At 38.6% G+C, this 21,325-nt stretch overlaps 2 protein-coding genes and 1 non-coding gene across 9 annotated transcripts in view; all 3 read right to left on the reverse strand.

Annotated features, from left to right (window-relative positions):
- The window catches only part of KATNA1 (katanin catalytic subunit A1), a 20,331-nt gene extending 19,683 nt beyond the window's left edge, over positions 1 to 648 (reverse strand). Inside the window, exon 1 of one of the 2 annotated variants that reach the window (XM_017739627.1) lies at positions 426 to 648. The gene's annotated coding sequence lies outside the window, so the exon portion shown is untranslated. Of the gene's footprint in view, positions 1 to 421 lie in introns of both variants that reach the window. The other variant, XM_017739626.1, reaches the window with a different exon arrangement.
- On the reverse strand, positions 280 to 350 carry TRNAG-GCC. The gene has a single exon. It is a non-coding gene; the product is annotated as a tRNA-Gly (tRNA).
- Positions 649 to 2,242: 1,594 nt separating the features above from the next.
- LATS1 (large tumor suppressor kinase 1) overlaps positions 2,243 to 21,325 on the reverse strand; it is a 21,894-nt gene continuing 2,811 nt past the window's right edge. For 2 of the 6 annotated variants that reach the window (XM_017739616.1, XM_017739615.1), the window contains 7 exons: positions 19,910 to 20,415; positions 17,201 to 17,351; positions 13,870 to 15,398; positions 8,589 to 9,171; positions 7,709 to 7,891; positions 7,357 to 7,463; positions 5,892 to 6,407 (listed from right to left, as the gene is read on the reverse strand). In XM_017739616.1, coding sequence (XP_017595105.1) covers positions 5,892 to 6,407; positions 7,357 to 7,463; positions 7,709 to 7,891; positions 8,589 to 9,171; positions 13,870 to 15,398; positions 17,201 to 17,351; positions 19,910 to 20,260 — 3,420 coding nt within the window. In that variant the 5' untranslated portion in view covers positions 20,261 to 20,415. Of the gene's footprint in view, positions 6,408 to 7,356; positions 7,464 to 7,708; positions 7,892 to 8,588; positions 9,172 to 13,869; positions 15,399 to 17,200; positions 17,352 to 19,909; positions 20,416 to 21,325 lie in introns of those variants that run through there. The other 4 variants (XM_017739619.1, XM_017739618.1, XM_017739617.1 and 1 more) reach the window with 4 other exon arrangements.

Raw genomic sequence — 21,325 nt, forward strand, 5'->3', positions numbered from 1 at the left:
CCTTCCTCCTGCAGCGGCACTGGCCCCGCCCCGGCCCTGCCCGCCACCTCCTCCCGCCGCCGCCGCCGCCGGCAATTTTTGAAGGCAAATCCGGCTGCGTCACTTCCAGCCTGGTGGGACGGGGGACAAGGTCCGCCCAGCAAGGCCGACAAGGAGCCGGTGTCTGTTTGAGAGTTATTACTAAAAGGGAAGAGCTGGTTTGGTTCTATATTTTAAGGAGTAGTGAAAATAAAAAATTTAAAAAGGCGAGGAGAAACCAAGTGGAAATAAAAGAGCAACTGCATTGGCCGGGAATCGAACCCGGGCCTCCCGCGTGGCAGGCGAGAATTCTACCACTGAACCACCAATGCTTGCGCGGAAGAAGGGTTATGCCTTCTTCGATCGAAGACGACGAACGCGGATTCCCCCCCAACCACTTTACCTACGTGAGATCCTGCCGTGGTGGTCGAGGGGCTTCCTTCGGCTATTTCCTTTCCGTAACTCACAAATGTGAGTTTTGCCGAGTGAATAGCACGCACCCACTTTTATCTACGTGTTCTTTGCTTGTGACTTGTCTGCACCTCTTCAAACTCTCGCAGATGGTGTTATTCCGGGGAAGAAAACGCATCTGAGGGTGCTGAGGAAAACCTGCTGCCGAGGAGTCAGACCAGGAAACTGCCCTTGAGTGTCCTGATGGAGCAGGACCTCATCACCTGTCTAAATAGACTCAGCTGCTTAGCAACAAATAGGATCTAAAGGTTGGGCACAATGCAGGAGGTTTATGATAGTCCTTCAGGGTGAACTCCAAACCCCCACAGCAGTATGTCATCCTCTAATTAAGTATATCACATCCATTCTTACGTGTTGTTCTTGTATTTCTACCCATTCTTAAACTGGCACTTTTAGTCTATCCATTTAACAAGTGTCTACATTTAAAATAATAATTCCTACATTACTTCAGCTGTAAAGACACAGAAAGCTGCGGCTGAGCTTCTAAAATTTTAAGTGTATCACAGCACTTGGTTGATGAGAGCTGGAGGAATTTCCCTTCTCCCCTTTGTAGGTGGGCTAATGAATAAAAAATGGTGCTGTACTTCCACAACCTCCTCCCCAAATGTAGAAGAATTAGGATATAATTCAGTCTCTCCAATAACACACTAGTTTCTGCATTAGCACTTTGAGATGTCTACCTAAAGAAGGGGATTTTCACAAAGACAAATACAGACGAAAGCTATGATACATTGTCCTCTTAAGGAACAGCTTCATGATACATAATGTATCGTAAATAATAAAAATCATAATAGTAATTCCTAATATTTACTTATTTTGATGAAAGAGCCAGCAGAGGACATGGAAAGAACACCATCAAACTGAACACTTGAACATCAAAATACATACTTTTGAGAACAGGTTACGAACATGAGATGACAGCCAAGTACAATAGCATTTCTACTGTTACACTTGTGCCATTTTATTGTTAAACAGTAGAGCTGTTGCAGCATAAAGGGGACTTGTAGAAGAGGGAAGTGAAGGAGGACAGAAAAATAAATTCATTTGGACAACTAGCATTTACCTTTCATATTTGAATAGTGAAAAATAAGAACGTGATTTTCACTTCTTATAAAGATTCAGTGTGGGGTTTATTACTCCATGAAGTGCTACACTACAGAAACCGATTCTGAGAAAACAGAAACAGTTTCTGTAACTCAGGAATGTCACTGACTATCAGTATCCAGTAATTCAGTTAGGCTGCTCACAAGAGCAGGAATTCTCTCTCTTACTCTGAAGTAACTTTTCAGGTGTCAGTGCAACCACCCACTCACATCCCATCCCCAGGTCAAACACATGCTGTGTGTTCAGTCAGCAAGGGCAAGAAAGCCTCCATTCCTCAACTTCTGGGCACTGACAAACTGGAAACCTGGCACTCCTGCATGAAGAGGATGGATGCTCCAGTGTACCTACTGGGAAAGTCAGCAAAGATGCACATTCTTTTCATATGAACATCAGCAGACTTGGAGATCATGGCCCAAGCCACCACCCCATAACCGTCTAAGAGCCAGATGTACCAAGGGGCATTCAGAGATCACATGCCACACATGTAGCTGGATTGCAGGGATGCAGAGACCTGGCAAAAGGGGATGCCCAGTCATGATTGAGACAAGTAAAGAATACTCAAAAGACCAGTGAATAACTTACTATGGCCATGACATAATGCAAGATTGTTAAGTTTGCTAACTAGACACAGAATAAACCAACGATCCGCTTAAGCAGAACTGTGGGATGGTCTATGTATTTAATTGGAGAATCCAAAAGAACTGACAGTCTTATAATACAAAAAAAGACATTATATATACATTATACACACATGGAATAAGTCTATATATATCTATATAGATATATATAAATCAGTAAACTTGAATAGTGCCTTTACCATGAGCATCTTAAGGCATTCAAACATTTTACTACGACATTGACCCAATTCAGTATCTTTTTGCTTTGGCTGAAATAAAGCAAACAGATTTAAAGGTCTGATCTGAAACACCCACATCATCTGAAACAAAAGCCTAATAGTATCTTCAGTGACAACAGCGTCATCTAAGAACCCACCCACTGCACTGCCTATCAGATGAATAATATTAAAAGGAGTCTAAATAAATCATTCCCACTCACAGCTTTGCAACAGCGGAAGATAATCAGTCTCAAAGAGACTTTCTAGCCATATATTCTATAGATTCTATTACAAATCAAGGATAGAAAAGATACAGCAAGAGGGCCTGCCCGAGGATAGAATGCCACTGAATATCAAATAGTATTTACAGTACAGTTATAGGATTATAGAACATTTTATAAATACAATTAATATGTATACAAGGGCACATAAAAGAGAAACTTGTTTTCATGCTTTACAAAGTAAAAGTAACCTGAACTAAAACTTACTGCAGAATTCCACAGCTGCTGGCTAGGAGCCTCTGTTCTCCACTGCCTATACAAACCAATCCCCATCACAGGTCACCAGTGAAACACCCATGTTTTAAGCAGCAACTATGAAGAATCTCAATAGACTCTGAATCTGTGTATGAAACATCAAGTTTCAAAACATGGGTATGGCAGAGCGTGCTGGAGAATTGTGACAACATTCATGTGTAACTAACTTTCTCAGAGGAGAACCTGGACCGTAACAAACCGCACTTTTTGCAAGGAAATATATAATACTGCAGCATATAGGTGGCAAAATTCAAACAAGGTACATTACAGCTTCTAATACATTATATTAGAAAATGCCAGAATCATCTACCAAATTCTAAAGATGAGCACTTCTTGTATTTGTTTAAAAAGGCAAAAGAGTATTTAGTATTTCAGTACTTGCACATGTCCTTAAAAGAATCAGTAATTTCCTTTAATAAAAGCAACTGGTTTCACTTTTGAGACCAATAGTGCTTTTACAGGACACTTTCCTATCCTTTTTAAAACTTAATTTTAAATTGCCTAAGATCAGTAATAGTATTTAACAGGAACACACCATTGTATAGTGCAGGCAGAGGAGAGATATACTAAGAAGAACGGCAATTTTAAGAGTCAGTTTAATGAATTGACATTATTTTCTCTGCACACTTCACAAATGGTGAGGCAGGCTTGATTAAATTACCTTCATCCAGTAATATATTATACTTTACTCCAAGACAAGTAGACCAGTTTTACTGGGATACTTACTGTGAGGGAGGATAATCTTTAAAGTTTATTTACATGAAAAGCAATCTTTTGTACATAATATATAAAATGGTGTAGTTATGCACGGCAGCCATTTTACAGTATTTAAGCTAAATGAAATTAATTTTAAAAGCTACTCTATTTCAACAGCTGTGGAAAAGGCAGAACAGGAATTGTTTTATTAAGCTGCAAATTCATTTTCATTATAGAAAGCAACTAACTACTTGTTTGAGAAAACAACTTCTCATAACCACCTTCTAACCATTATAAACACTTCACAGTAGAGGGGTGAACTTCCACAAACATTTTCTTCTGTGACAATGTTTAAGAAGTTTCCTCACTGCTAACCTGCTGCAGTTCCTCCATTATGTCAATATAAATCATTTTTGGACCACACTAGAAACTGGATCACTCAAATGACCACACTTACAGGAAAGGAAACTCCAAATGCTAACCAACAAGCACCTCCTCTGCTGATCCAGTATTGAGGACAGTACTACAGACAGTTGCACTGGCACAAAGAGAGACACTGGACTGGAGCACAGAAAGAGAACAAATGGCCATGAGCAAACAAACCAGCTTGGTGAGAAAAGTAAACTAGTAACTGATGCTTGCTGCAAGAACAGCTATGAACATCAGTTTCATGATGTTTAGACAGTTGCAATGCCAGTGCAATGGCACAAATAATAATTTAGGAAAGCAGTAATGCTTACACACATGTTATTATATTATCCATTGGAATTCAATTCCAAGGAAGAAGAAATGTTTCGAAAGACATGAACTTTACTAAAAATAGTGCATTTTTTTTTACCACTGTGTTAATTTTAGGAAAAAGAAGGATAGAGACAAAAACAATTCTTTCTGCCTCTCAACTCTAACTCCTGGTCTTGTCTTGGTGAAGCTGCTTAGAGCGACGCTCCCATCCCTGCTCCATGTAACCTCAACAGGCTCAGTACCGTCCCACCATGAGACCCTAGGAGATACCTGATCATCTACTGCTGGAAATTATGCCAACAGTAATGCAGAAGGCAGCAGGCACAGCTCTAAGTTCCTAATTCTGTTCTGAACCAGGCTGTGAAAGAGCATTGAAACTGTACTGCCAGCTCAGACAGATCCCATGTACAGCCTTTCTCCTCACTGCCTGTGTAAGCAGGTGGAAAACTGTTCCAGCCAAGGGAAATGGGTCTCCACAACAAGTCTCAAAAGTCATAATTTATAATCTTTTCCCATTACTATCTCAAATTTATCATAAAGACACTATTCTAAAATTTATTTTTCAAACTAAAAATTCCACCTAAAGCAGCACTGTACACACTTTACAGTTTGGTTTTAGTCAGAAAATTAAACTAGATTTCAGAAAGTGTTGTTTCTAAAGCTTCTTTTCCTCTTACATCTATAGGAGAACTGATGACAGGAGACAAATTGCTTCCGAGTGAGCAGTCCTGCTTTGAGAGTACCACTCACATGCTACAGTGTTACTAATATCAAATCCAATTACTATTTAATAAAATACTAGTTCTAATGCTTTATCATCTTACGATCATACTATAGCCAGGACTGACACTTGTTTCAAAGCTGAGAACTAGGCCACTCCCACAGCAGCTGGAAACGTTTCACCAGATAGGTGGCTGTTTTTCCAACACTGTGAATAATAACGCTAAATACAGTGAGAAGTGAGGGTACAGCAGCCTTTTTTTTTTTTTTCTCTCCAGAAATGTATCAGAGAACTTTATTAGTGTAAAGTCGGTTTTATATTTGGTCAATGCATGGAAAAACTGTGATTAAAAATTCTGAAGCAGAGATTTGTTCTCTAAAATTATTCAATATATGTACAAATAGATACCAGGCATCATCTTAGGGAAAAGAAAAAAAAAAAATAATCACTATTTCCTATTTTGAGTACTTAGAGTACAGCAGACCAATAACAATATTCAAGTGATACTTTTTTTACCTAACATCAAACCTCTTCTAAATTAAACAATTAACATTCCTGGAATAAATTAATTTTTGAGAAGGATTTCTCTGTATTCTGGGGAAACAAAATGTACAAAAAAGGGAAAGTGAAGACATAATTTTTTAGCGTTTAAAAAAAAGTGTGCATGTATTTACCCTAGCAATCTTCTTTCAATTCTCTTAAAGGAAGAGACTTTTCAAAAGCTATAGCTGCAAAATTGATTATTTCATTTTTGACCTTTATTCCTCTACTAAACATAAACCAGATCACGACTCTGAACTCCTCTACCTGCCTGTTCATCATCATCATCATCATCTGACTGCTGTTCTGAGTTTTGGGAACTACCATACTCATACTCAATCGGCTTTGGATTGTTGTATGGGTAGCCATTGTCATCAAAAAACCTTCGGAAGGTAAACTCATAAAAAGCATGTTCAGGATGTTTTCCATTTTTGTACCACCCATTAAGGGTATCATTTCTGTTCCCCTCCTTATCATCATCACTCCACAATTTATCTGGATCAACAGGATCAAAGTTTGATGTGTCCGTAGGATGAGCAATTTTGGGAATGTAGAAAGCAGACTGTCGCCGTAGATCGCTTGAAAAATCAATTGTTTTGAAAAATGGATGAGCTTTTATTTCATCTGCACCGTTTTTGCCTAAACGATCTTCTGGCCCTCGGCAGAGTTTAATAATAAGGTCGGAGGCCTCTGGAGTCAATTTAGCCTGAGGCGGAATATGAAGTGCAGTTTGCCAGTTGATAACCTTAAAAGCAAAAAGATGTGTTATTTATTTATAATTTCATAAAAAGGAAACAACACATTAGAAAAACAAAATAAAACAAATGACCACAAAGAAATAATTCTATACGTCTAAGGTTTTTCACAGTAGAGGGGAAAACATGAAGCTGCTCTTTCAGAAACACAAGGAATGTTTTGCCTGGAAATCTGGCAAAATCCAGGTAAAGTTCATTCACATTCCAAATCTGAACTAGTCTGGTATGGACTACCCCTGCTATAAAATCCAGCACCTGGAACCTGAGATTAGGCACATGATTTACAATCCTAGAAAGGTGAGGGAGATGAATTATATGATGTACTGTAAAGACTAAGAGATTTCAAGTTTCAAAAAAAAAATCAATACTGCACTACTTTTGAACCAACTGAATGCAATTTTGCAAAAATGACACCTGCAGAAGACTGCCTTGATGCTTTCACTGAAACAGCAGGGGCTCAGGAAGGAAAGGACCAAAGGCTCTGAGCTGACAGTAGCCCTGAGCAGGCAGTCATCTGCTGTTCCTCCACATTCCCATGCTAGGCACATGCAGGTAAATCACCAAAGGAAATCCTCTGCAGGCAAGCAGGCATGGAAGCAAAGTGTTGCTGAAAGAACCCCCAGATACTGGAAGAGGAGAAGAAAAGAAAGTGGAAATAATAACTGGAACATATACAAAAAGTGAAAGGCTGAGATGTGACATGATTTTTAGTTGGCATGTTCACTGTATGACCAGATAAAATTATGAATGTGATTCTAGAAATTCCTTTATAAGTTAAGTGCACCTCCACAGTAACATAAAGTTTAAAATCTCCATAGTTTGTAACATGCTTGAATAGGCAGTGCTCTCAAACATCACCTTTGTTTCCATTACAAATTAGAAAGACTATGTAAACTTCAAGCCTTTTTAAGACTGTTAATACCAGACATTTAAAGTTACCTTCATTTGTGTTTCTAGTGGTGTTTGTGCCAGGAATGGAGGCTGCCCCACTAGCATCTCAAAGAGAATTACTCCAACACTCCACCAGTCACACAACTGTGTGTAACCTGAAATAAAGTTCAAATAAGGTAGTCAAGCCTTCGTATAATTTTAATCTTGAATTTCTAAGAATAAAAAACTTCACAAAAGAGTTCTCTTCAATACTTATGTAAGATTTCCATATTAACAACTATTTATTATTTGTTAAAATATCCTGTCCTTGGGAAAAGCGGCGGTGTAAGAAAGGTGAAGCAGAACACCCGAGTACCAGTTACTTCGCAGCGAGACTGCGGTACAAAAATGCATTCATCACCTGTTCGTAACAACACTTCTGGTGCAATGTAGTTGGGTGTGCCCACCAGGGAATGGGCCAGGCAGCGCTGGTGCTGCCGCGCAGCCCTGCGCTCCAGCGGCTTCAGCCGATCCCCGCACCTGCAGTTCGCTGGGTCACCCCACTCGCTGCTGAAATCCATACTGTCCTGACGGGCATGATCACCTGCCATGGAGTGACAAGGATGGCAAAATTGAGGACGATTACTTTAGTTCTTATCTAATATGAAATTTTCTTTCTCTGTTAACATTTCGTGTTACAAGACAGAGTTTGTTTCAGTTTCAACACTCAACCTGGGAGTTAAAACAGAAATCAACATCAGGATGTTGATTTTTATTTATGATATAAAATACCAACCTCTGAGGACAATTTTTTTAAGCTACTTTTTGACATAACTATGAGAAAATACCAATCTCAACACTTCTCAAGATTTTTCTTAACATAACCACACTGGGGGTACAGGGTGTACATTATTTTTACACTTACATAAACATAAAACCTCTAACATTTAAATCATCAAAAAATAAAATCACATTTTAAATCTCTATCTTCTCACCAGACTGTATAACAGTCTGGCCTAAGATATGTGACATTTTGATAAAAACCAATCAAAAGTAATTTAAAACTTGTTTTTGAAGGTATGTTTTTATTTTTGAAAACTAAAATCAAGTTATCAGATAATCTGTATTTTACCACTCTCAAAACTTCTCTTTTGCTCCAACTTCTTCTTCAGCTGTTGTTTCAAGTAATGAAGTAGAATTTTTAAAAGCCTACTTAAACCTTCTCATAAAGGAAACGGCACAGTCATCTTTCTATCATTTATCACTTAATTCCTTGTAAAGAATACTTGTGTTTCTCTTACCGCTCTGGTAGTATTTTGAATCATGGGTCCATCGAAAACCAGTACAGAGCCCGAAGTCAGTCAATTTGATATGACCATCACGGTCTATCAAGATATTGTCAGGTTTAATATCTCTGTGGATGAAGCCCATTTTATGAACACTCTCAACTGCGCATGTCAGTTCTGCTGTGTAGAACCGTGCCAGATTTTCTGGAAAGACACCCATTCTAATTAGGAGACTCATCATATCACCTCCTGGAATGTAGTCCATTACAAAGTACAAATTGTCCTTATCTTGGAATGAATAGTACAGGCGAACCACCCATTCATTATCAGCTTCGGCAAGGATATCCCGCTCAGCTTTAACATGAGCAACTTGATTTCTAAGCAAGACATCTTTTTTCCTCAGAGTCTTTGTTGCATATAGAGCATTAGTATCCACTTTTCTTGCTAGGCAAACTTCTCCAAATGCACCAACTCCCAGGGTTTTAATTTTTACAAACATTGACTTGTCCATTTTAGCTCTTCTTAGCCGAATGTAATTTGACTCTTTCTGGCACAACATTTTCCTCATTTGATCCCGGGCTTCTGGTGACAATCCAACCTGTGCAGCAAACAGAGTTAAATCTGAAGAGTGAACAGTACTCTTAATTCTTCGTGATCTTCTCATAATTAATTACAAGGCTTAGGCAAAGCAAACCAAATACTTATACACAGGACAAGAAATAATACTTAAAGGGGTTTGGTTTTGTTTTAATTTACACATTAGGATTCTATGAAAACATATAGGAGTGATAAAAAACTGAAATGTGATCATTTTCAACAGCAAAATGCACAAGGTGCCATGCACCAGGAGGATCTTGAGAAGGGACTACTATATTCTTAAGAAATGTAATTTACAAACTACTGATAAAAACCACTGCAAATAATACTATCTGAGTAACAGTGTGCATCAGCTCTCTCCCCAATTCTCTTTACAGGGTTAAAGAAAGCCAAGACACCTCTAGGAGCTGTAAGTTGCTAAGGGCTAAGGAGCTGCCACAGGAAAGACAGACTAGCTGGAGCAGAAGTCACTGAACTGACCATGCTCTAGAATTCCAGCTGCAGGAGGGAGTATGCATTCCTTCTCACTCTCACACTTCCACATGTAGCTACCCAAAACAGATCTTACTGGCACTGCTTCCTACTGCCCGCCCACACCAAGCCAGTGCCTCCACCACAAGCCTGGGCCTGATATTCCCTCTTATCACACAACCCACCCCTTTCTAACAGGACTTTGCTCACACTCTCACCACTGCTCTCCACTCTACATACCAAGCAGCTGAGCAGAGTACTTTCTTTTGAAGTGGCTCGCTCCTCCCCACAGTATCTTTTCTTGGCTCCCATCTGTGTACAAATCCCTATCTTGACCGAACATCCCTGGTGTTCCAGCCAATGCCACCAACATTCTGACAGCTGAAACACTCACAGGCCACATGCAACTCATCACCTACAGCGTGGACACCCTTATCCACAAGAACCACGTTGATCATTCTCATTGTACCCCAACATGGGTGCTTCCTGGTGTATTTTTGCTGGTTTCAATTCCCTTAGAGTCCCATTCAATTTTGGTGCCATTTTTCTTGGCAAATTTCATGGCCTGGAAATAGAATAACCCTTCTTTTTTTGTTTTAATGTGAATACAATCTGTCTTCAATTTTCTGTATTTTTTTCTCTGTGACACTATCCCCACACAGCTTGATGTTCAGTCCTGGTTTTCTGACAGCACTTTCAAATTACTATATGCTCCCTTTCTCACAGCATCTCAATTATTTTATCTGCCTACCTGGCTTGAAATCACCATCCCACAGCAATGATTTCCAAGTTCAACCTGTAGCACATTTCCTTATTTTTTAATGGACATGTTGATCATAAACTCAAACATGGCCACACTGAATCCCTGCAAACATCACAACTGTACTCAAGCACTATTCTAAAAGCTTTCCATTTCTTATTGTCACATCATAGCAGTTCTTGATACTAAATCTTGCTGCTTCCATATCTTTAAAGCTTAAATATCTGAGATACTGTCTGCACAGCAGTACTCAGGACCATCAATAGGACTAAGTAACTAAGTCTAGACCTGTATAGACTGTATGTTAATAGACAACTTCGGCCTTGCCTGACTTCCAAGATAACTTGAAACAAAATATAATAGATGTGACCGAGAAAAAAGGGTGAGAGAAAGTATCAGTTAGATATCATTCAGTATCTTAAAAATGCTTTTACAAGTTACTATATGTCACCTAGTAAGGAAAATAGCGTTAGAACACAGTAAATTTCTTACAGGCATCATAGCAAAAATGGATCTAAAGGAGATGCAATTAGGAAAATGCATACAAAATGCAAACAAACTTCACAAGGAATACAAATTTGGTAGGACTTAAATGGAGAAGGCTGTCTCAAATTTGTAGACAAAATTTTTTGTGGACCTCAGGCAGTAGTTAGGACTGGGTAGCAGTAGTTTCAAGACTGGTGTGGGAAATAGGTTCAACTACCTATTCTGAACCAAAAAATTGTCTTACTGTGGGAATATCTGTGTACTGTATTCCAAGACAGAAACATCTTAATTTTTCTGTGAATGAACAGGCTTAAGGCACACTTCAACAGAGAAGGACGGATTTTTTAAAGACTTACAAATGTCAAGAAGACAACTGAAGACCTGTTCAAATAATGGTGGGGTCACCTTCTCAAAGCCCACCTGAACCCTAAAGTCTGCCTCAGTACAGACCAACTTGCCACAACCTGAACTTCACCCATTATTGACAAAGGTAGCAATGAATAAAACATAGATGGCAACAATCCCCTAGGAATGAGACTCAATACAGTAATTAATCACTGCAGGACATACAGAGAAGAGTCTCTAAAACCCTCGTAGCTTTGCTTTCTTCTACTTGCTCTCTATCTCTTGCATGCTAACAGTTTTATTGTAAAAGACTAGCCCAAGTACTGCAATTTGTCATCTCTTCCCTCAATCCACCTTCATTTTTCCCTATGTCATCCACTAAACCAAATGCTAATGACAAACCTTCTCTCTGAATTGCTGCTGTATTTTCCCTAGAACTCTCCTTAGCTTCAGCATTTACCAAAAATTAACAAGCTGTCAGCTGCACAAACTTTTCTGCATATATATATCTCCGATTATTTCTACAAAAATGCCAGACACCAGAGTGTTGCTCCTCACTTGCTCTCTATCATCACACAATTTGCTCTCGTTTTGCTCCTTCCTCATCTCGCTCTGCCTTAAAGGATGACTTCAGTTTCTCTTTGCAAGAAAGACACCTATTATAACTCTTGGCCAAATTCACACATCTAAAGCAAACGTTTTTGAGACTACTAGGAAACTTGACAGCATAGAAATATGTCACATGTTAGAAATACAGCATCCTGTGAAAGTAGGTATTGTCATAGGGAGGCATTCTAGGGTTTTTTTCTTCCAAAATTCAAAACTTGCTTAATCTTCTTAAAACTTTCGGGGTTTTTTTCTTCCAAAATTCAAAGGGGAGAAAAGAAGGAATTCAAAACTTGCTTAATCTTCTTAAAACTTTCTGAAAATAAACAATGAGTGCGTTTTCCTTTCTCCTCCTCATGAAGACCCAAAATACACTTTATTGTTGTGGCATTCCTCTCCTATGCGCTTATGAAAAAGGAGAGGTCTGCTGAAGCATAATATCCCATCTTCCACCCTTCAGCCTGTAATTAACATCCCAGCTTTAAATCTAGCATAACTATTAAAAATCTAGCATAAACATTATAAACATTATAAAATACCCCTACTTAAGGGGCTTTAAATGCACAAGAAAAATATCAAGAAAAGTTTATCAGTGCTTTCATATAAGTAATAGCTATTCTGAGATACTACAGAACACAACACAGTAAGAAGGGAAAGTGAAGTTTGCAAATCAACATTAATTGTAATCTTACATTTAAGTATTCAAAAATAGCCAAAATAAATTCATGCGTAATTTTGATGCAGGATTGCATGCAAAGCCCTCTAAAAAGGGATCATGCTATTCTTAAGAAACACTGTTGCTTCAGAATCTTACTTGTCTACACAGGGATGGAGGCTACAGTGTTCAGGAAAGCTTCCCGCACCTTAACAGTTTAAATCAGCTGTTAGTGAAGTGAAAAAGGAAAGAGAGAAGACTAAGAATAAAGATCTAGTAAGAGTTCCAGGATGAAATCTTGCTAATATTTACATATTCGTGATTAAACAAACACTAACAAAAGACTACAGCTTACAGTAAGAATTTTCAGAGTAAGAAAACAGATTTAAAAAACAGCATGTCAAGAAAGTGGCATAAGCCAAATACATCCTCTCATAGAATAAATAAAAAGGTACATCATACTTATGTCAAACTTTCAACTACAATTGTTAAGAAATATATATATATGTGACACATCTCAATTTCACCTTTCTGTAAATTTTCGTTTCACTACTTCTCAGTATTTTCTCTTTTGAAATGACATATGCCTATGTCAGCTCCAGTTTTTACCCTTTTGATTTGGTTTAATAGAATGCTGAAATACCAGAAATAGACCACTGACTCCATGCAGGCAGAAAACAGTTGATTTCACATGTATTTGTTTCATAATTATGCCCTTCAATTGCTCTTGTTTAAACAGATACATTTACAGCATGGATTACAAAATAATTACACAAAAAATAGCATGTCTCTTTCACTCTTAAAAAAACCCCCCCGAATAACCTTTAAAATTTTTTTTTTTAAACTTAAAAAAATTATCCCTACTGGTAACAAACTGCAGAATGTAAAAAATATCACTGGGTGACTATACTAGTGCACTAACCAGCCTGCCACTTGTCACCATTTTGCTTGTATCTGCACTATGCATTTAAAAAAAAAAAGAAACATTTTTTAAAACCATTAAAATATTGCATATAACTCAAAAATCAGGATTAAATAGAACCCATAACAAAAAGCTATGAGTCATGTAGCTACATCTCAGTTCATGCAACAATTATTCTGCTTCTGCTGCTTTACTGTATGTAGGCCATACAAATTACATTTAGACGTGCAAAAAACTTAATTGAAAATCAATTTCTAAGAAGAAAATTAAATAGATAAACAAGACAAGGAAGGAACTTGCCACATAAATACTAAGATTAAAAATAGACTTCAATACCACAGTGTACCAAAATGTTCTACTTATCTGTGCTATTTAATTCTACAATTAAGACATATCTCATAAAATTAATACAGGAACAGTTTAGCCATAGATTTAGAAAGAAGGAAGAGTTTACCCGCATCATTTCATTCTCTAGCTGTTTTTTCCGATGCAAACGCTGCTGATGTGACTTGAGTATATTTTCCACATGCTGTTCCATGAAGAATTTAAAGGCTTGAGGGGAATAACTTTGAATGCGCGACTCTCTTCTTTCCTCATCTTTCTTGTTTTTTCTAACAGGAACAGGTGAGGTTGTAATTTGTTTCTTTTCTTTATCTGTTGAATCAACACATTCGTAATTCTTTTCATTCTCATCCTCCCTGGATAAAGGAGGTGGCTCCTCCTTGTTGAGCTTGGGTCCTGCCTCATACAGATTGACAGAAGGATTCTGATGTAACAAGTGTTTCGGGTAAGGTGGTGGGGGACCCTGGTAATTTGGAGCCTCCACAACAGGAGACATAACTGCCATGTTTGTAGAGGGACTGTCGGAGAAGGGAATGGTCTGAACAGTCTGCACGGGCTGTGGCATCCAAGAAGGGTGAGTGGGTGCCAAGGCAGTCTGCAGCTCTGGTTTCAACACTCGCATGCTTTTCACTGGTTGCTGAATGGGAGCTGGCGTTATGGCTGTCACTGTGGTGGCTGAAGGCTGGGAGCTGCCAGAGTGACTCTGCCTGCTGCCGTGATGATTGTTGAAGGAGTTTGACCGCATGGGAACACTGGGCTGCCATGTAGGCATGTCGTGCCCATTGCCCGGCGATGACTGCGGCTGCACAGGAGAAGGCTGTGACCAGGACGCAGGTATTCCAGCTACATTTGTGTTGTAAAGTTCAAGGTTGTGACTATTTCTGTTTGGCACCATTATTGCCTGAGGAAGATTCCCGTTGGTGTATGCTGAAGGAGGAGCAGATCCTCCTGCCTGCATCTGTAGTGCTGTGGGACTCTGCCTGTTAGTTGGATTCACTGGGTATGGGGGTGGCTGGCGACTCACTGAATTCCCGGACACCACATTCTGGTGAACTATGAATTCTGCCTGACAATTGCCATTTTGCATTCCAGCTCTTCCTGAGGGAAAACTAAACTTGCTGTTGGCAGAACTCTGCATGATTATTGGTTGCCTGCCAATGGGGACAGCACTCATGCCTCTCTGACCCTGTGTGGATGAATTCATAGGAGGAGGATTCATAGGTGGAGGTGGATAACCATCCTGCCACGCTCCTGGTGGCACTGGAGAAATACGGGAGATCACATATTCCATGTTTCCAGAGTACCGCTTTGTTTGAGAATTTGGCTCCCAGGAAGGAGGTGGAGGAGTAGTTCCCCTTGGAGGGGGTGTCTGCCCCCGAGGAGGTGGAGGAGGAGGAGTGACACTCCTTATCTGTGGTAGAGGTGGGGGATTCACTCTTTGTCCATTGCCAGGATGAGCCTGAGCAAATGCCGCAATGCCGGATCCAGATAACGGCCTTCCTACATCAGGCTGGGAGCTGGGACTTTCTGAGCGATAAACAACCCCCTCTCCCAGGGAAGGGCCGTGCCGCTGAGGAACCAAGGACTCCTTAGAACCCTTCCAGCTCTGCTTGCAGTTAACTGGCTGCTGGACAGCCCCTGCTTCCACGAGAAGAAAACACAGCATTTACATTATTGGAACTTATTCCTATTTACTGCTTTGAATATTTCGTTCTGCATTAATTACTACAGAAACAGGACTTGAATTCTCTGACACAATATAATCCACTGTACTTCACATGAAAACTTTCTCTAGTAATACACAGCACTGCATGGTAATAGACTCAGTGCACATATAAGAGAAAAAAAAAATTGAAACTATATAATACTAGAAAGTGATTTTTTAGAAATCACCCTCCTGAAAATACATTTTGTTTCAGTAAAAATGCAAAATTTAATTGAAAAAATGGTAATATGCAGAATTATTAGGCACACAACGTATTTTTAATCACATGTACAAGAAACTCTCAGAATGTCCAGCACAAATGCAAAAAAAGTAACAGCACGGAAAAAAATGTTATGTTGCTATCCCTTCCAGTTAACACTTGCAAAACACTGAGCGTTCTTAAACTATTATAAATTTAACTGAATGCCGTAAAATCAAGGCTTGCACACTTGTATGCATACAGATCATCCAGACTTGTTATATTCCCTGTATGCAGAATTTGACTAACTACTTCAATTTTAAAAGTTGTGTCTTTTTGAGTAAAAGTGTTATAGATAGAGAGGCAAGAATTAAAACTGTACAAATTCAAAACTTACAGAGCAAAACCCTGTTAGATATTTACTTCACAGATGCTATTTTGCATCATATAAACAAAATATACAAGGAACTGATAGTGCAAGCAGTCTTACTGTGGTTTTTACAATGTTAACACTAAGATATGTCTAAACACATACAGTAGTCTACCTGCTGAAAATCACTCTATCCTCACTAAAAAAATGTGTTAATTACTATATTTCTGCAAGTAACAATGAAATTTTGTCTAAATGGTGGAATTTACCTATGAACTTCACACAAGCACCAACTAATCCTGCTTAACAGACTAAAGAAAAATAACACTATTCTTTGCTACTCCTGACTAATTTTTTCTCCTACCTATACTGCTAATTTAAAATCTAACTCCAGTGCTAGCAGCTCAGCACCCAACTTTAGTCAAATAAAAGTTCAGTATTTCTGATGCATTTTAAAGTTACCCTTTGTTTTGGTGTATGCTACTGAAAAGAAGATATCAAGTTGCATTAAAAATGTGGTAGTATCTGTTAAGAAAGAAATAATAGCAAGAGGCAAAATTCTGACTCTGCTAGTAAAGACATAGTCTGTCCTCTAACGCCTCTAAGAACATGAAGCCTGCCTTAAAAACTATACAAACAAAACCTGGAACCAAGCAGGAAATTAAGCTGAGAGGGATCCTGAAACGTAACATCCTAAAATACAAATATTGTAGTTGTATGACATATAAATACACACACATATATACACAAAAATACACATACAGAGCGCTGTTGTGTGGGAGTGTGTGTGAAGAGAGACAAAAAATTAAAACAAGAATTCAGCATTTATTTCTAAATGGCACCTGACACAGAACAAAATACAGGCACCACATCAACAAGGGACAAGAATTATCAAAACGAGATCTGAATGCCATTCCTTGTATAAAATATTTATGCACAGTAATAAAACCGTGCAGTTATAAAACAATGCTTAAGAAATTCATGTAAAATGGACCTAACTTTCGGAAGGATTACGTTAGATGTTAAAAATGCTGTTTTTAAAAGCAAAAAACCTGTATCTCAGCATCTGTGTTCCACTGTGAGCACGTGAAGGCAAAATTTACTATGTTCTATTTATCTCCTATAAGAATACACTCAGTGAGTTACTGTGTCACCATGGAGACACCTACCTGGTGGCTTCATACCTGCGTTTACAGGTCTTGCTGCTGCTGCAACCATCTGCTCCCGGCGAGGATCCTGGTAGCTCATTTTACTTATAAATTCAATGGCAGCTTCTATACTACGGTTGTTAGTTTGTCTAAGAGCTTGTACAACCATATCCTAAAGAGAAAATTATATACAAAAATAATTTACAAGAAAATCACAGAAAATACCAAAAAATCATGGTTATTTAGCCAAATATCCTCCACTAATTTTACCAAAGTACAAAGTATCAATTTCTCTCAATTGTTTTAAAACGAATTTTAAAATGTCTTCTCCAGAAGAGATCATGCAAAACAGTACAGCAGTCTCAATGTTCAGAAAAAAAGTTAACTTGTTGAAGCACTGTAGTTTGATGTGAATCATGTCATCTTGCTATTCATACAACAGCTTAGTCATACAAGCATTTTTTACTGCAGTGCATTACCCAGCTAACAGGTTACATGATGACCAGACGTCCCTTCCAACCCAAGTTATTCTACAAAAGATATAAATAAATATAGATAGCCTAATGTGAAATTTGGATCTTTTTAGTTCAAAAATTCCTCCTGATGAATACAACATTACCAGCAGAAACTCTTTATTACTTCTGTCGTAGATTTAGGCTCTGCGTTCTTAGAGATCCAAACGCAAGTTTTGATCTGATGGACAAGCCCATCTCAGTCAATGGAAAATGTATTATGGGCCAGTGGCTTTTCCACTGACTTGAATGAAATAAGGTCAAGCAACCGAGGCAGAATTCCAGAGATGATGCTCTCCCATTTATATTGAATGAGATCTGTACAGCTGACCCAACAATTTTGAGACAAATCAACAGCATAGCTCCCTATAGCTAAAGCACACTCTTTTTAATGATTTGTTATGGCCATATTTTGCAGCATCAAAGCAATCACTTCAGTTCACAGGATGTTTGAACTGTTAGGCAAACTACAAACATATGACAGCATTCACCTCCTACTCAAACCAACAGGACACCAAAGAGGGCACAGAAGGGAAGCTGTCAGTACCAACTTCAAATTCAAAGCCACATTTCAACTTTCATCATTTTTAACACTCAAACATACAAAATTACATACAACCTTCAGAAACAGTAATTATATTAAGTGAACAAAGCAGAACCTTAAAAAAGGATTTTAAAATTAAAAAAAACCCATACAGTAAAGTTGTTGCAATCTTTACAGACCAGCTGATACAATAAAAAGCAGATACAGTATTTTCAGCTCAAAAATTTGGTTACCTATGTGATATGAAGTATTCAATGCCTTAAAGAGTTATCACCTTACGCAGAACATATGTACTTACACCATAGTAAGCAAACAAGATTTTCCGTAAGCTATTTAGGATAAAAAAACCCCAAACACAATGAACATCATTCTACCCTGATTATTATACACACACACATATATATATATATATAAAAAAAACTATCTATATACACACATCTGATATCTATCTGTTCCACTTTAACCATTAATTCTACCTACTACCTGAGGGATGGGGGGAAATAACAAGAATGTTTGTTATATTTAATTTGAAAAAAAATAAAAAAATTCAATACGTTTTGAAACTTCCCAACCAAGAAAAATGCTTTCCTCCTTCAGCTGTATCTGTTCCTAGTGGCATATGTGGATGAGTGCCATATAGGTTTTTGTGGTGACACAACTGCAGGTTAACACATGGCAGAAAGGACTTATGCTTGAAAAAAGCCCCATATAATCACAAGTGTCATGGGAATTCGCAGTTGTATCCAAGAACAAACGGTAGGAGCAAAAGGCTTCAAGATATGAAGGATCCAACAAAAATACCAACTTAAGACACCTTTCTAGTTTATTATCCAGCCACGTACCAAAAACTTCAGTTTGCAAAACCAGCTGCAGGTTCAATCTGTAAAAATGGACCTGCGAACCAATCTACTTTGAAAAAACAAATGCTAAGGGAAAGCCAGCTGGTAGTTTTGGAGAAGCTCACTCTTGGTAGAGGTAGATCTCTCTGTAAATACCAAAAGCATCACAGACAGCAGAACTCATGAGCTGGTCACTACTGCAAGCAGTGCATGCCTGTAAAGTTAATCCCTGTTCTGGTACTGTGCCTTTTTCCTTTGGAAAGATGAGTGGTTTGTTAGCTCTTTTGTAAACCTGTTTTGTACCCAGGTTTACAATGAAGGCATGAAAACAAGCGCGATTTACTTTGACGTGCAGGTCCTGGTATAAACACAGGAGCTGTAAGTGTATTCCTTTTTCATTCCTGGAAACCATATTTCAGACTAATTTCCAAAATAATTGGTATTGCCTTTCAATTTAGAACAGCCATATTGTATCTACCTATTTTAATTGAGCACAATCCAAAATTGCTATGAGTATCAGAGGCAAAATCCATGTTATAGAGAGTCCAGTCCTCTCTGCCTAAAATTATATAAATAATTAAAACAACCTACCACATAAGAACAACCTGGACAAGATGTTTAAAAAAAACAAAGCCAAGTCTCTCTAAATCCTTCTAGTCCTCTTCTACATCCCCCACTATTACTGGTTTCATGTCCTAATCAGAAACCTACCAGATTTTGAAGGAGCTTTTTGCTTATCATGCTGTTCAAACATTCCCTCACCAACACCCCCTCCAACATGCACTAATAGTTTATAGCTAGCAGAACACCAAATCTTCAAAATAATACACTTCACCTCATCAAAGCCAGCAGCTTGTAAGTCTTGCAGCATTTGTCGATTAACTTCTGATGTTCCTTTGACAGCTGAGGTTGCTTCATTTGCAAAAGGCAGAAGTGAGTTTCTTATCTCCTGCAAAACTTTATGATATGTTACAAATTTGGGGGGATTTCGGCCTTGTCTAGGATCTTCAGATAACATTTTGCCCATGCTGTGATCAGCTTTAGCAGCATCTGAGGGTTTAGGCAAATTCCTGAGGCTCTCTCGTATTTCCTGTAGCATCTGCTGGCTGCTGCCAGTATAGCTACTGGCAGGAAAAGTTTTAGGCCTCATTTGTCTATAACCTTCTGGCTTCTCACTTCTCTTCATGAAAACATGTATATATGCAACCTCCACCAAGGACTCGCGCACACCAGAATTCGAGGAAGACTGGCTGATGTCAGAACTTGTGAAAGCAGCGGCTGTTCACCGTGAAAACTTGGTTCTTGTAGCGCTGGAGTTTGTCACAAGCCAAAACTGCTATTCTGTTAACAAAACCAAACCAAAAAAAAAAATCACATTAAACAGAGCAGTAAAATAATTCACAATGTAGCACTGATGGCAGTGAAATGTTCACATGCAGTTCTGCCTTCACAGACAGTAAAAGCATGCTAAGCAAATTCTTCAGGCAGTCTTTACTCAACCTAATTTACAAACTACGTTGGGTTTTTAACTGTCTGTTAACAACAAATGTTTTAGGTGCCTCAAGTCTAAACAGTCCTGAATTGCAAAGGATGTGGACAGAGTGGAAAGCAACTCCTCTGTGTGGCAGAAAAAGCTTTCAAGAGCAGACGTGAACCACTGGTTTGTGCTACCCAAGCACTGCTTCCTTCCCTCCCCTCTCTCCTGTGTCCACTTGTCACCCGCGTTCTCTCCATCAACACCTTTACAGCCAGAAGAGCCAACTCTACTACCCAGTTAGCCAGGATATGGGCCAAATAACCTCGCTGTTCAATGATTCTGACATCAAGCTCCACAAAAAGAGGGAAGTGAGAAGTAGATCAGTAAGAGCATGTAATTACAGTGATTTTATCCATTCTCTAGCAGTCACATATGTAAAAAGTAAACACTTGCCTAGCTCATCACATACACCTTTATGATTTCTTGTACCACCTGCCACTTGAATCTCTTTAAGGGTTCAGATTCAGAGGCTGTCACAGTCTCTTAGCTCAAGTCTCCTTGAACCAGTCTTTGTCAATGGTTAATTAATTTTAAAATTTATTTTACACAAGGGAAGATGAGAGCAGGAAGAGAATCAAAGAAAATTTAATCAGGTTTTTTTTTTTTACTGTAAAATTGTTCACCAACTCAAGCATCAAATTCGCTGAGAGCATAGCTATGACATTTGGTAAGGGAAACGGAATTTTCTGCCAAAAGCCAAATAAAAAACGTTTG

The sequence above is a fragment of the Corvus brachyrhynchos genome, unplaced genomic scaffold (genome assembly GCF_000691975.1).
Source record: "Corvus brachyrhynchos isolate BGI_N302 unplaced genomic scaffold, ASM69197v1 scaffold14, whole genome shotgun sequence".
NCBI lineage: Eukaryota > Metazoa > Chordata > Aves > Passeriformes > Corvidae > Corvus > Corvus brachyrhynchos.